At 48.2% G+C, this 14599-nt stretch overlaps 1 protein-coding gene and 1 long non-coding RNA gene across 3 annotated transcripts in view; one reads left to right on the top strand and one right to left on the bottom strand.

The window, feature by feature from the left end:
* LOC120379809 overlaps positions 1 to 2543 on the bottom strand; it is a 37593-nt gene extending 35050 nt beyond the window's left edge. For both annotated transcript variants that reach the window (XR_005587607.1, XR_005587606.1), the window contains exons 1-2: positions 2482 to 2543; positions 1404 to 1587 (exon numbers count right to left, since the gene is read on the bottom strand). This is a non-coding gene — a long non-coding RNA (uncharacterized LOC120379809). The remainder of the gene's footprint in view (positions 1 to 1403; positions 1588 to 2481) is intronic.
* The window catches only part of CASQ2 (calsequestrin 2), a 51291-nt gene that overhangs the window by 10543 nt on the left and 26149 nt on the right, over positions 1 to 14599 (top strand). The window contains exons 2-3 of the mRNA XM_039497328.1: positions 8466 to 8550; positions 10851 to 10951. Of these exons, the coding sequence (XP_039353262.1) occupies positions 8466 to 8550; positions 10851 to 10951 (186 nt within the window). The remainder of the gene's footprint in view (positions 1 to 8465; positions 8551 to 10850; positions 10952 to 14599) is intronic.

The following is a 14599-nucleotide window of genomic DNA, read 5'->3' as shown; positions in this document are numbered from 1 at the left end:
CTGGCTCTCCACCCTCCCCTGTGCTCGCCAGCCTCATCACAACTCCCTGCTCTCAGGGAGTAACCATAGGCTAACTGCCTCTATAGCATCAAACATACCTCCCTCTTCCCAGGGAGGGACTACAGACACTTCCCTGCAGCCTCTCTGCTATCAGTTCCCTGGCTTTATAAAAGCCAGGCCTGTTCCCACACAGGTGAGCTTCCCCTAATTAAAGGCTGCGAGGAAAGCCCTAATCTCCCAATTTGCAGCCTAATAGGCTAATTGGCCCATCTGGCCTCCATTAATCCCTCCAGGGGGAGTGTAGGGTGAACACCCCATCACACTCCCCCGGAGACCCAACTTCATCACCCCTGTCCATCCCTGCTGGTCGGGGGAGCTGAGAAATGCTGTATTACGGTCAGTGGGGCCCTGCCAGGTGAGGCCAAGGGAAGTTCAGGCCACAAAACAAGCTGCCACCCTACAATGGGAAGCAGGCAAAGCTGAGATTTCCCCAGGCCTTCCCCCCCACCTCCCTTCAGCTTCTCTGCCATTTGAGGGGGAAAAATGGACATAAAATACAAGCCTCAGCATGAGCATTAATATTTCCATCAGAATTATAAATCATCCCTCTCTGCGAAGTGAAGGGAGACTGGTTGGCTGCAGATCTCAAGAACTGCCTTCCTCACAGTCTGCCCTGACAGGATGCCTCTCTGCCCCTCCTCTAGTCTATCCAACCTCACTTTTGCTGTTATACATCCTGAGATTTTGGAAACAGCCTTGAGGGCCTTATTAATCACCCAAAAGCTTTCAGCTCCAATGGGTGCAGCCCCGGAGCCAGCGCCTATGCTTCCCAATCCTGTAATAGATCCTTAACTTCTGTCTGAGTTACTGACAGCCTCAAATCATTATTTAAAGACTTCAAGTTACAGAGAATCCACCATTTACTCTAGTTAAACCATCAAATGACTCATGCCCCAGGCTGCAGAGGAAGGTACCCCCCCGCCCCCAAGGTCTCTGCCAATCTGACCATGGGGAAAATTCCTTCCTGACCCCATATATGGTGATCAGTTAGTACCTGAGCATGTGGGCAAGACCCACCAGACAGACATCTTGGAAAAGGAACAAAGAGTCCTGTGGTACCTTGTAGACTAACAGACATATTGGAGCATAAGCTTTTGTGGGTGAATACCCACTTCAGACGCAGTACACCTGGGAAAGAATTCTGTGACTTCAGCACAACTTCATGGCTGATGGTGTCAGACGTGCCTATAAGAGCTGGGGTGTGTAGAAGGAATTGCTATGGGCTGACTCCACTAGTTCCTCTCCAACAGATGCCAAAGGCCCATGATGAGCAATGTCCCTCCTCCCTGAGTGCTCATCAGTGCCGCTCCACAGGTCTTTGTCTTGTCAGCCCCTTTACTCACCATCTGTGTAAGGTCTCTAGGGCAGTTCGTGAGGCACCATGAGCTCCGTTTCCATCAGTGTGGCAGGAAACCCTGCTCCATATCTCTTCTGCATCCATGCAAACAATGCTGACTTCTAGTTGTCCCAAAGTCTGCAGGAAGTTGGAGCTGGTTCAGACTAGCCCCAGGGAAGATGGAGGTGATGCTGATAGGAACACAAAATGAATTGAGGAAGTGGAAGAAGCTATGACTCTATGCTCCACAGAAGACATCAGCCCCTGGGGTTAAGGCAGTGTGCCAGGGTTGTACTGGACTCCTGGATGGTCCTGGACACTCAGATAGCAGCAGTAGTCTTAAAAAACCCTTCTGTCATCTTCCCTTAATCCAGGGCTGTCCCTGACCCTTTGACCCCCAGTCATCCCTTACCCGGACACCCTGCATGGGCTGGGCCCTGACTAACTCAGAGACCATCGCCTCATACACAGCCTACTACAGATGATGGGATCCATCAGGTTATTCTACCTGATTGAGAAAGTGTTGCCTGGTGGGATCCCACACCCCTCACCCCAACATCCAGCCCTGAGTTCCCCAACCCCCTACCCCAGCCCTGAGTCCCTCCCACACCCAAAGTCCTGAGAGAGAAGGCAGAGACTCTTAATTGGCAGAGCAAGGAGTTAATGGGGGAAGGCCCTTGGCCGTGGAACTCCCCACCACTGTAAATCAGGATGAGCCTGAATTTTGCAACCATCAGGGGAAAATGTAGGACTCATCTCTTTGCATAAGGCCCTCCCTCAACAATGGTAGCAGAATGACATGGAAACAAATAACAGGATCATCCCATTTAAGGGAGAAATGTAATACTAGGGAGAGAGGAGTCCTCTCAGACACAAAGCTGCTATCCTAAATGCAGTACATAACACCTAGATCCTACAGGGAAGGACACATTATGGTGGGTTGGGGGGAACCCAGGCCCACCCTCTACTCCAGGTTCCAACCCAGGGACCCTAATGGTAGCAGCTGTTGGCAGCCAACCTATCACTGCCAGAGTTGCTACATTTCCCTAGGCCACTTCCCCACAGCTCTCCTGCTTCTCCCTTACCTTAGGGCTCCCTTAACAATGGTTTGAGGGTGTCTTCAGTAACCAGCCCTTCAGCCACACATCCTGTCCCCTGGCTCTCCTCTGCCTGACTGGAGTGAGCCCTTTTTATAGTGTCAGCAGGGCCTTAATTAGAGCCAGGTGGTCACATTAGCTTAATGGCCTCACCTGACTCTTTGCAGGTTAATTAGAGTCAGGTGTTCTCATTAGCCTGAAGCAGCCCCTGCTCTGGTCAGTCAGGGAACAGAAAACTGTTAATCCAGTGGCCAGTATATCTGCCTTCTGCTATACCCCACTGGCCTGGGTCTATCACAATTGCCAAATGTGCATGGAATGTGGAGCCTTGAGAGTCCAATTGCTTTGCTCATGCTCAAATCCACCCCGCCTGCCTTGAACTCCTGCTGCACCTCAGGACCATCTAGCATGACCAGTTAGGTCCAGTTCTTCCAAGACAGCCTTTTTCCTCCCCCTCGCCGTGCAGCAGGTATAGCCAAATTTCTTGCTGTTGAAGCAGACACCATGACAAGGGCTCGGGTGGGCCAAACCTTCAAGGAATCTGCTTTTAAAAGGCAGGGCAGAGACGGCTGTGTTCGTGCATTACGGCCCCCTCCCTCCCACGATCCTGAGCCAAAAGGATTGTCGAGGTTAGAAACATTATCTGTATTCAAATCCCACTGGAATCAGAAAATACTGTAAGTGGATACATAAATGCCAGATACTGTATAAAGCAGGGGCAGCCAGCCAAGGTGCTGTGTCTTTGGCATTCTCTGTGCTCTGATATTTGATGGTGGATCAAATGCAGTGGCACGGAGAGGGCCATACCTAGGCAATGCATCAGATTCCCCCAACCAGCTGGAGTTAGGGCAAGGGCAGTCAGGCTGGTCAGTTCCTGTGTAGCTGGCATTACGGAGAGATTCCCCAGTGCGGGACTCTGGAGTGCCGCACATGGGCACATGCTGTACGGCATACCTGACGTTATCTCAGTGTGACTGTCCCAGCAGAGCAGTCTGCTTGCCTGCATATCTCCCTGCTCAGTGCTCGCACACTGGCATATTAATACATACCCTCACAGAAACACCGCCGAACACACATACCCACATACTTCCAGAACTACTCCCTGACACACAACACATACCCTAACAGACCCAGCTCCAAACACACATGCACACACAGAATTCCTATCACACATACACACCTCCAGCCATACTTTCTCCCTCACAAACTCATATGCACACACTATTTCTCTCTCATACTCACATGCACACACACTGTCCTACCACAGAGGCTCTGAGCCCATCCCCCACATTTTTCTACACACGCTTACCCCTAACCACCCATGCTCACAGTCACACACTCGACCCGCTGCCCGTGCCATGCCCCCACAAAAACTCACCCCCATGTACCCAGCCACTCTTAAACCCAAACACTCATGTACACACGTGCCCATTCACAATCCTATCGCGCAAACACCCACACCCCCTCACACGTCCCCGGCCATGTGCGCATAGCTGGTGTTTAAACCTCAAAAGATGGAGACACATTTCAGAGCCCCGTGAAAGGCCTTCAGACACACCAGCCCAGATCCCAGTGTGTGGGGCCAAGGAGTGTTTGGCTGATAATAGCCATAGTCTTAGTTTCTTGGGCTGAACATATTTTACCTCAGTGCTCTCCTCCGGTCACAGGGCAGGCAGGGGCTCGAGTGCTGGATGCGGGGCCTGAGGAAACTGTTGTTGGTCTATCGAACGGCCTAATTGTGGCAATCTGCTTACAATACTGAGTATTGCTCAAGAACCTCATACACTCCAGTGCTCACCAGTCCTGTGTTCAGCAAAGAGGTTCTCTGGATAGGCAGCCCCTCATAACATGGAACAGGAAGGGATTTCACCCCCCGACAGACCTCTGCTTAGCTGGCTAAGTACCCTAAAAGAGGATTTAATCTTCCTCTGAATCATCAGTTGCTACTACCAGATGCCTAATGCTGGTTTACATGGACAAATGGTCTGAACTAGTAGGGTAGGAGGTGGAGCACCTGGCTAGTGAGACCAATGTTCTGAGTCAGTATAGCGGGAGGTAGAATAAGGGAAATAAGAATGAAGTGCCCTAAGGGTATACTCCACTATGGCAGAATTCTTGATGTTTTTCTGTATACAAACGGTAACCATAAACTTTCAGTCTGCCATCTGTTTTAAATAAGGAAAACAACAAAACAAGAAAGAACAAAAATAAAGTCTCCATGAAAGGGAGCCCCGTGAGTGTCTTCTTTGTAACATGCTGCATCAACTTTGCCTCACAAAATGGCAGCTTCCTTCACCAATGGCAAACCCCAGGAAGTTGTAGAGAGGAAACAAAATCAAAATAGTTTTATGGCTAGCTACACTACAAAGGGGAGGACTAGGGTGACCAGATAGCAAGTGTGAAAAATCGGGACGGGGGTGGGGGGTAATAAGAACCTATATAAGAAAAAGACTCAAAAATCGGGATGGTCTCTATAAAATAGGGACATCTGGTCACCCTAGGGAGGACTGGGGGCTTAGGTGAAGAAACTGGAGCAGGCCTGGGAACATGTCCTTTGGGGGAATGGGAAGCATAGGTGTGAGGGGCGGGGGGATGGATTTGGGGGCACATTGTTAGGGTGAAGGGAGTGCAAAGGCAGGGTGGGGGGAAGGGATGTTCTTTGGAGCAAGGGGGAGTCTGATTGTAAGGGTGGGGTGGTAGTCGAGGGCATATTTTGTGGGGGAAAGGAAAGTATAAGAGTAAGGAAGTGGGGTGCAGGCCTGGGAGCAGGTACTTTGTGGAAGGGGAGAAGAGAAGTAAAATTTCACAAAAAATTGTATTTCCCATTGTCCAAGCAAAGCATCTGACATCTTAGCCATTAAAGTGCCTCGTTTTGCCCTAAAACTTTGGCAAAGGGTTTAACTGCTGCCAATGAATGGTGATGACTTAACCACGCATCCCTAATGAAAGACTCGGGTTCTGTAGCCAGCGTTTATCCTTCTTAATCTCCTGTCACCCTTGGGTTCAGACACAGGCTATTTATAGGAGGGAGGTTAGCATGCTGCACTTCTAAGGGCGGCAGCAGCTCAGAGCTATTGTGTGACATTCGAACTAGCCGGGAGGCGGGGTGTGGGGAACACAGGATGCCCACAATGCTAGGCCCTGAAATGGGCCCTGAGTCACTCATAAATCATGCCACAATCTGCCTGAAGGTTTTCTTTCTCCGTCTAGTCTTGTGGTGGCGTCCAAAGGCAGCCAGGTCCTAATAGGGGCATCCCTTTCCTGCAAGCCATGGAGCTCCATTCCTTGGGTCAGAATGTTCCTCTGATACCAGTATGCAGAAAAAAGAGCCGTGGGGTTCTGTGGTGGTGAGCTGCCCTGTGACAGCCGAGTTGTAGGAATGCCCAGCCATGCCTCCTCCTTCCCCTAGGGTGACCAGATGTCCCGATTTTATAGGGACAGTCCGACTGTCCTGATTTTGGGGTCTTTTTTTTATATAGGCTCCTATTACTCCCCACCCAAGTCCTGATTTTTCACACTTGCTGTCTGGCCACCCTACCTTCCCCTGGCATGCCCTCTGCCACCCCCACCCCCCAATCTGCCCTCAGCAGCACCCTGAAGCAGCAGCTCTTGTGAAGGCAAAGAGGCCCGTGCACCAGAAGTAGTCTCTAGGGGCAGGGCTTTCCAGCTGCTTTGCTGCCTCTTCATGTCATTACGGCACTGGTAGGGTCTGGGGCATTCTGTGTGGCAGAGTCAAAAAGGCTTGTCACTTGGGAGCTGGGACTGGGTGGGACTGGAGGTGGCCATGCAGTGGAGCGAGGCCGTGATTGGTCATTAGAAGCCATTTCCTGTGCTATCTCAGCCAATTTGTATTGGGATTTTGTTTGTCTTGTTGCCAGTATCCAGCTGGCCTCTGAAGTTAATTGAAACAGTCTGACTGGCTAATTTGGATCTGGTGACATCATAGCTCTCTGCTTCCCACAGCACCATCTCTCTCCCAAATGGCTGGAGCATGTTTGCATTGAACACTCCTGGGCTTCTGGTTCATTCAGGAGCAACAATGACAAAGGGGGCAGAGAGTGGAGACAAAAATAAACCCCCCTAGTGACCAAGCGGAGCAGCAAGAGAGGCAGACGCAGACAGATGTACAAGCTACTCTAGTAGATAAGGCACTGGTCTGTCTTTCAGGGTTCTACTCAGCCATGCCCCAGCTCTGCCACTGACTACTATGTGACCTTAGGCAAGTCATTTCATCTCTCTGCAGCTCTGTTTCCCCTACACGTCTCCTGAGCAAGGCAATGACTTGGGCACAGTTTGTCTTGGCAGTGAGCTTGGTCCCTGAGTTTCCAGATGTTATCTGCTGCTTACTGTGGGTAGAAATCTCTGGGTTAAAATAAGTGGGTTCCCTTCTGGGTGGTGCCATAGGCTGAGGACTATGTGTTTTATATCTGTGCAAATGGATCTTTTTTCAGTGGTGCCTCCCTGATTTGGGCTGTGAGCCTTCTCCCAACACCTGAATATCTGAGAGTAGTTAGCAGCAGATACTATCTTAAGCCAACCCAGGTCTGTGAGCAAGTGGGATGAGATCCAGTCACTGACCTATGGGTAGCATACCTCAGCCAAGAAATGGCATGTGATATGATCCATGCATCAATTCTGCCCAGAAAGCGGATCACCTGTCACTATGGTGCCATCCTGGTTGGCCCTGATGACTTTTAACTGTCTTGTGGTGTTCATTTGAGAGATGAAGTAATATCTTTTATTGCATCAACTGCTGTTGGTGAGACAGACAAACTTTTGAGCCACACAGAGCTCTTCCTCCCACCTGGAAGAGGTGCTTAGATTGTCACAGCTAAATGCAAGATTTAACAGACTGTTTGAATCATAGAATATCAAGGTTAGAAGGTCATCTAAGTCCAACCTGCTGCTCAAAGCAGGACCAATCCCCAGACAGATTTTTAACCCCAGTTCCCTAAATGGCCCCCTCAAGGGCTGAACTCTCAACCCTGGGTTTAGCAGGCCAATGCTCAAACCACTGAGCTATCCCTCCCCCTCCAATTACTTGGTATAAGTAATTAGCACATATTCTAAGGGACCATTCAAGGTGACGTGTCCTGTAGTCATAGGACAAAAAGGGGGAGTTAGTGGGCTACGGATTGTTGTAATGAGCCATAAATCCAGTGTCTTTATTGAGACCATGATTTTCAGTGTTTAGCAGAGTTATGAATTTAAGCTCACAGGCTCATCTTTTGAAGGTGCTGTGCAGGTTTCCTTTGAGGATGAGGCCTGAGAGGTCAGGCACAGAGTGGTCACCCACAGGTGATGGGGTATTTTTGTCTTTTAGCATTTTCCTGTGTGAGTTCATCAAGTGCATATTGTCTCATTTCCCCCACATAATTGTTATTGGGCATTTAGTTAGAGTGACCAGATGGCAAGGATGAAAAATCAGGACAGGAGGTGGGGGGTAATAGGCGCCTATATAAGACAAAGCCCTGAATATCAGGACTGTCCATATAAAATTGGGATATCTCGTCACCATACATTAAGTGCACTGGATAGAGTAAACCACATGTCTAGGACTCTTGGAGCTTGAAAGATGAGTTGTGGGGGGTGTTGATCATTGTAGCTGACGCAGCAGAGATATGTCTGCAGGTTTTGTATCTGTTTTCTGGCAGGGTCTGGTGCCGCTTTGAATTGAAGTGTCCTGGTCTGTGGGGAGCTTGATTCTGATGATGAGCTTGGTGAGGTTGGGGGGTTGTTTGATGGCCAGAAGAGGGGGTTCAGGAAAGATTTCTTTCAGGATGGGGTCCCCATCGAGTATGGGTTGTAATTGTTTGATGATACCCCTTATGGGTTCCAGTGTGGTGTGGTAGGTGCCAACTAGGGGTGTGCGGTCAGATGGGGGTTTATTTTGGTATTAAAGTAGGTTCTCTTGGGGTATTTGGGTGGCCTATGTCCATGGCATTTATGTTCCTGTCTGGATTCTCCTACAGCTGGCTGCCCAGGTCCTGGAAACTAAAGGTTTCGGCTTCGGGTTTGTGGATTCCAAAAAAGATGCAAAACTTGCCAAAAAGCTGGGTAAGTTTCATCTCTAAAATCTCTGAAAACATACACAGAGCACATGGGAAAGGTACCACACTGACAGCCCTGGAGAGGGCAACCAACTCATTATCCACAGGACAGAAAGGTAGTGACAGCTTTCCACATGCATGCTGCCCCACCCAGCTCTAAGGGAATCATTCACTGTCTAAGGGCCAGAAGGGAGGTCAGGATCCATGGTCCTTTCCCCCTTTTAGCTTCCTTGCTGAGACTGCCAACAAAGAAGCCAGTCCTTGCTATTTGTGATGGCTGGATGGAGACTCACAATTCATTTAACAGAGGCCATCAGAGCGTTGTCAGAGGGTAACAACCCTCCAATTCCCTTAAAGAACTAATGGACTTAATATATTTGTACTGTCCAGGATAGGACTGGGCAGTACAGAACATCTATTTCTGGGGGGGAGATGCAGGACTGGGGTGTGTTGGGGTCACCCTGCAGTGTAACCCAGGCTGCTGAGAGCCAGGGTGTGGCTTGCATGTGGAAGGTTGTTTGTGAGCAGCCCAGATGGGAGCTACTTCAGCAAGGCATTGTAAGGCACCCAAGGTTGCAGGGCAGAGGTGACAGCCCCACACTGATCCGGACTATACCCTGGTATATCACAGTGGTGCAGTCAGTCCTGCACTGAGTCAGATTTGGAGCAGTGATGTAGAGCTGAAACTTTCCGTAGCATATCACCAGTCCCCAGGAAATCATCCATTCCCCTAACACATCCCAAGCTCTTCCTGGAAGATTCTACCCCCCACCCCTACACTGCAAGGAAGATGGGCACCCATCCCCTTATGACTGTGCTCAGGCACTGTTACTAGACCTTTTTTTTTCTGTCCATTTTCTCTCTCTTGTTCTTTCTTTTCAAACTCTTTTTTCTCTTCCTCTGAGCATGCTGGTGTTTTTGGGGGTTTTTTTGTGGCTCGCCTTCCTGCACCCCACTTAGCAGGAGGCTACAAACTGCTTCGGATAGGAGCATTCACTGGTGGCAGGTTGCAGCTCAGTTGAATGCCACAAGAGCAGAGGAGAATAGCTAGGTTCTGTAGCCTGCTTCTTGAGCCTGCAGCTCTATACAAGTGAGCACTCCTGTGGTTCTCTACATTAGGGGCTACTATGGGAGGCGAGGGAACAGGACTGGCTCTCAAGAAGCCAGTCATTGTATTACTTCATGGTTGTGGGAGCATATTTATATTGGGAATGGTAGATCTGGAGTCGTGCTACTTTCTCCACCCCCAGTGTTCTCCTCTGTCCCCTGCCCCGTAGACTACTTGTGATCACCCCTACCGCAGGGGCTTGCCTCTCATGCTGTAAAACATTGCCTTCCCTAAAATGGATTTGAACTGATGACCTACTATAAGAGGTGTAATAAGGTTGCTGCGTTCTACCCCAGAAGTGGCTGCATTTCAGGGGTGGGTGATATCTTTATATCTAGTCTGTGAAGCACTTTGGAATCCATCTATATACATGGTGCCACACAAACATATGCTAGGCCTAGGTGAGTCTAAGGCCTGGTCCACACTGGGGGGCAGTGTCGAGGTAAGATACGCAATTTCAGCTACGGGAATACCGTAGCTGAAGTCAAAGTATTTTATCCTGACTTACCTCCCATCCTCACCGCTCGGGATCGACGTCTGCGGCTCCCCCATCGACTCCGCTACCGCCACTCGCTCCGGTGGAGTTCCAGAGTCGACGGGAGCGCGTTCGGGGAATCGATATATCACGTCTAGATGAGACGAGATATATCGATCCCCGCAAAATCGATCGCTACCTGCCGATTCGGCGGGTAGTCTGGACGTACCCTTGGAGAGTTTGAGACTCACTTTGGCTTATTGGTCCATTCTTATTTTATACAGACTTGGCACAACCATCTCTAGGGATTCAGCCACAACCATGAAGTCTAGAGCCCAGATCTGAATCCAAACCAATTTTCTGAAAGTTCTGGGGTGTTTGGTTTTGGAACACCAGTTAGAGCCCAAGATTATTTATTTGTATTATTTGCTTAGCAAAATTCTTGCACTTTAAAGCGAAAGAGGCCCAGGTCATGAAGCTCACATCCAAATAAGAAACTGAACTTTCTCAAAGTTTGAGAGAAAACTGATCCAGGGTTCCAGATCTGGCCTGTCCCTAGTTGTGACATCTCTCAGCGGATAGATCAGATTTGTTTCCCACAGGGAACTTTCACTGGCAAGTAGGCACACGCAGCTGGGCTGCTAACCATATTTTCCCAGAATGCACCGTTAACCCTTTCTGTAGCATACTGACCATGTTGTGTCTCTTCATCCCCTTCTTCCAGGCTTGGATGAAGAAGGAAGCCTCTATATCTTCAAGGAGGAACGTATGATTGAATTTGACGGGGAACTGGCTGCAGATGTCTTGGTTGAATTCCTCCTGGATGTAAGCACAGATAAGTTCAGAACTGGGCAAATACTTCCAAAATGTTTTGCAAATATTCGCCACAAATGAGTTTCAGCCCTTTTTGCAACCCCTTCTTGTCTGTTTTCTGCGAACATGTTTACATATGATTTTCTTGTTTGAAAACTTCATAAATACTCCCCACCAAGGCTAACACCAAAAGTGTTCACATGGCCATCTTGGAATCTCTTTTTGATTTCCCTCCTCCTGCTTACAAGATGTTCAGTCATCCAATCAGGGAGCAAGAAACATGTCATGTGATTTAGGTGACCAGTCACCCACCACAAATACTGAATAACTTGCAAATGGGACTACCTTTGAATAAAGTGATCATTGATTTGGAAGAAAGAACAAATTAGTTATAATCCAAGTGTGTTCATAGGTAATGTACTAAAAACAGCTCCGTTCATGGTTAAATGATTTGCTGACCAGTGTGCCCGTCACTAGACATGATCAGACATATGAAAACAATGAAATTGCACCAGTGTAAGTCAGAGGAGAATTTGGTCGGTAGAACTTGGACCTATAGGTTATGTCATCTATTTCTGCCAGTGCACAAAGAGGTACTCATGCCTGCTGAAAACACAGAAATAATGCTACTGGTCTGACAGATGTTCTCTATTTCTCTACTCTTATTCTTTTTTACAAGGAAGGACATCAGCTTGGAAACAAGATCTTTGCTCTAGAGAAAAAATGTTGTCCTGCTCTATATTACCCCTTCAATCTGAAGAGCTCAAAGGCCTTTATCAAGGCTTGTGATTATTACTATCTACATTTGCAAATGGGGAGACTGAGGCAAAGAGAGATGACATGGCAGCCCTGAGCTCATCAGTAACCCAAATCTCCAGCCCCCAGTGTATTGCTGTAACCACTAGGCCACTCATTTTCTCATGAGGTGCTGTCAAATCCTGCTGTTTATCCCCATCTCAAGTGAGACTCCTTTTCGGAATGACTTCATTACCCCCCACCCTTTTGTATGTCACAGACAAGAGGGACCTGACTTCAGCTGGGGAAATGGTTGAACCGCAGGCCCTGTTTAAAGATAAAACTGTAATGGGGGCTGGCAGCTAATTTTCTGGGATAGCAGGAAAAACTCCACCTCTGCCTAAAACCAGGGTAAGTTACAGGAGAGCAGAAGTTGGTGGCAAGAGATATCGTGCAGGGCCTGGTTTACTGCATGGATGGTAGTGAAGCTACTTTTAATTTACACTAAGTAAATTATACAAGAATCAGGCCCACAATATGTGTATCCCACTTGTCCTCAGTTTCTCATCTGGAGGATGGCACATCTGTCAGCACTATGCTGGGTTACCGAGTCAGTACTAGGGTGACCAGATGTCCCGATTTTATAGGGACAGTCCTTATTTTGGGGTCTTTTTCTTATATAGGCTCCTATTACCTCCCACCCCGTCCTGATTTTTCACATTTGCTGTCTGGTCACCCTAGTCAGTACAGACTTGCAGGGAACAATGCTGCATATTGGCTTCCCACCAGAAGGATGCTACTTCTGATATTGCTCCGGGGCTGGGCTCAGGGTAGGGATAGGGTCTCTGCTTTGGTGTGATAATGATTCTATGGCAACGACTTTGTGGCCCCGCAGCACTTTGCGATCATCAATAGCTGTTATAGGGTTCATAGCCTCTGTCAGACAACCACTAGAGGGCACTATAGTAACAAACACTGGAGCTGTTCTGGTTTTCCATCTACTTTCAAGTAGGAGGTAGCAAACACAAGATGATGTACACCCAAGCGTCATTTATTATGCAGCACAAGTCGCTTGGTGTGATGTTTTGTTTGCTGTATTTTGACATGTGCATATAAAACATATGCAGTGACAAAAGAAAGAGAACAAAGATCTTCTCTTCTCTCAAGAGGTGCCTTGTAATAAAGAAAATCCAAAACAAACAAGGGACAAGAATGACAGAAAATATCTAGTGTGTGAGCAGAATTTTCTCTAAAGAAAATGGGCCCAATTCTCCCTCATACAGCTTTTACACTGATCTATCTCCACTGGTTCCAGTGCAGTCACTTCTGATTTACACCAGTGTCACTGAGAGGGCAATCAGACCAATCCTTTCCTGTGTCTGTGGCACAGGAGTGCCGCCAGCTTTTTTGACGCCCTAGGCGGCAGAAGGTCCCGCCCCCGAAATGCCGCCCCAACAGAGGTGGCGGAAGGTCCCACCCCCGAAATGCCGCCTCCAACAGAGGCGGCGGAAGGTCCCGCCCCTGAAATACTGCCAATGACTGGGGCGGCCGAAGATCCGGCCGCTGTGGTTGCCGCCCCCCAAATGTTAGCGCCCTCGGTAACCGCCTAGGTTGCCTAATGGGTTGTGCCAGCCCTGCTGTGGTAGCTTAAGAAAGCAAAGGCTGAGGTCTGCACTAGACTTGGGTTTGAGCTGCAGACAGGTCTGGAACCCCTCCTTCCCTCAGAACTTGATTTGATATAACCCATTGCACAGATAGGGTCAGCCATAAAATTCAGATCCAGATCCAAACTTTCCAGAAGTCTCTGGTAGTGTCTCTGACTTGCCTTTGAAATTACATTGTCATCCAGCATCATTTATTTGTTTACAATGTCTTCCCCCTTTAGCCTCAACCATTTGCACTAAAGGAATTCAAATAACCTCATGTTGATAATCAATAATCAATAGTTTGTCACTAATCAATAACCAATGATTGGTAGGAATTTTAACTGTGATTATATATTTAGTGACACGTGTTCTCTCCAGTTTAGATTAGTTTAATAATAACAGACCTCTGATAAGTCAGCTTTGATTGTATTTATTAATCAAACAGTTAAGAAAAACAGTATATACACAGGGAGGCATACAATTACCAATAGCTGTGGAAGACCTTCCCTGTACTTTCTAACAGCTGACATCCAGTCTGCCAAAGATCTTACTTCCACTCTGATTTAGGAGCAATCACACCCTTGTTACCTTTATTGTGTGTCATTCTGGTCTTTATCTAATTCCTCTTTCTGGTATATACATCTCCTTACCTTATTTCCCAGGTTCCCTGTTCCATTGCAACTTTCCAACTGTATCATCACCTGGTGGCTAGTCAGTGAATGTGCTCTTTTTTGGATAATTTCATCCGTTACACATCTTGCGGCCAGCACACTGTAAGAATAGATCTTAAATATAGCATTCAAAATAAGCGAAGGGTTACTGCACAGTAAAATTCCAGTCTTTGTTAGATATCGTTATCTTAACTGCAAAGCACTGTGGGAGTCTTGCTCCCAGGCAAACCTTAAAATCTTTCTTGGCCTATCTTAAGTGTCAGCACTCAACCTCATCAGCAGCTACTCTCCCAAACACCCCTCCAGCCTCTCTCAGCTGCTGATCACTCATTCCCCTCAACCCGTCCAACACAAGACACCCACCATCCTGCCTCCTAACACTCATTCCCCCACCCTACCAGGTTCTCTGTGATCCTTTGGCTGCTGATTGCTTCTTCTGTCTTCCTGCGGCAGACCTATTCCTCACCCAGCTATCTGACCCTCATACAAACCCCCTAGAGATGCCCCATCCTGTGGCCAGGTCCCAAATTCTCCCTGTTCACCTCCTCTCTGTCAACCATTCACTTCCCTGGTCCAGCCTTCCTTAGTGACAGCTCCCTTTGAGGGTG

This window comes from Mauremys reevesii, linkage group 1 (assembly GCF_016161935.1).
Source record: "Mauremys reevesii isolate NIE-2019 linkage group 1, ASM1616193v1, whole genome shotgun sequence".
NCBI lineage: Eukaryota > Metazoa > Chordata > Testudines > Geoemydidae > Mauremys > Mauremys reevesii.
The sequence above is the reverse complement of the archived record's forward strand: the minus strand, read 5'-3'. Positions and strand labels throughout refer to the sequence as shown.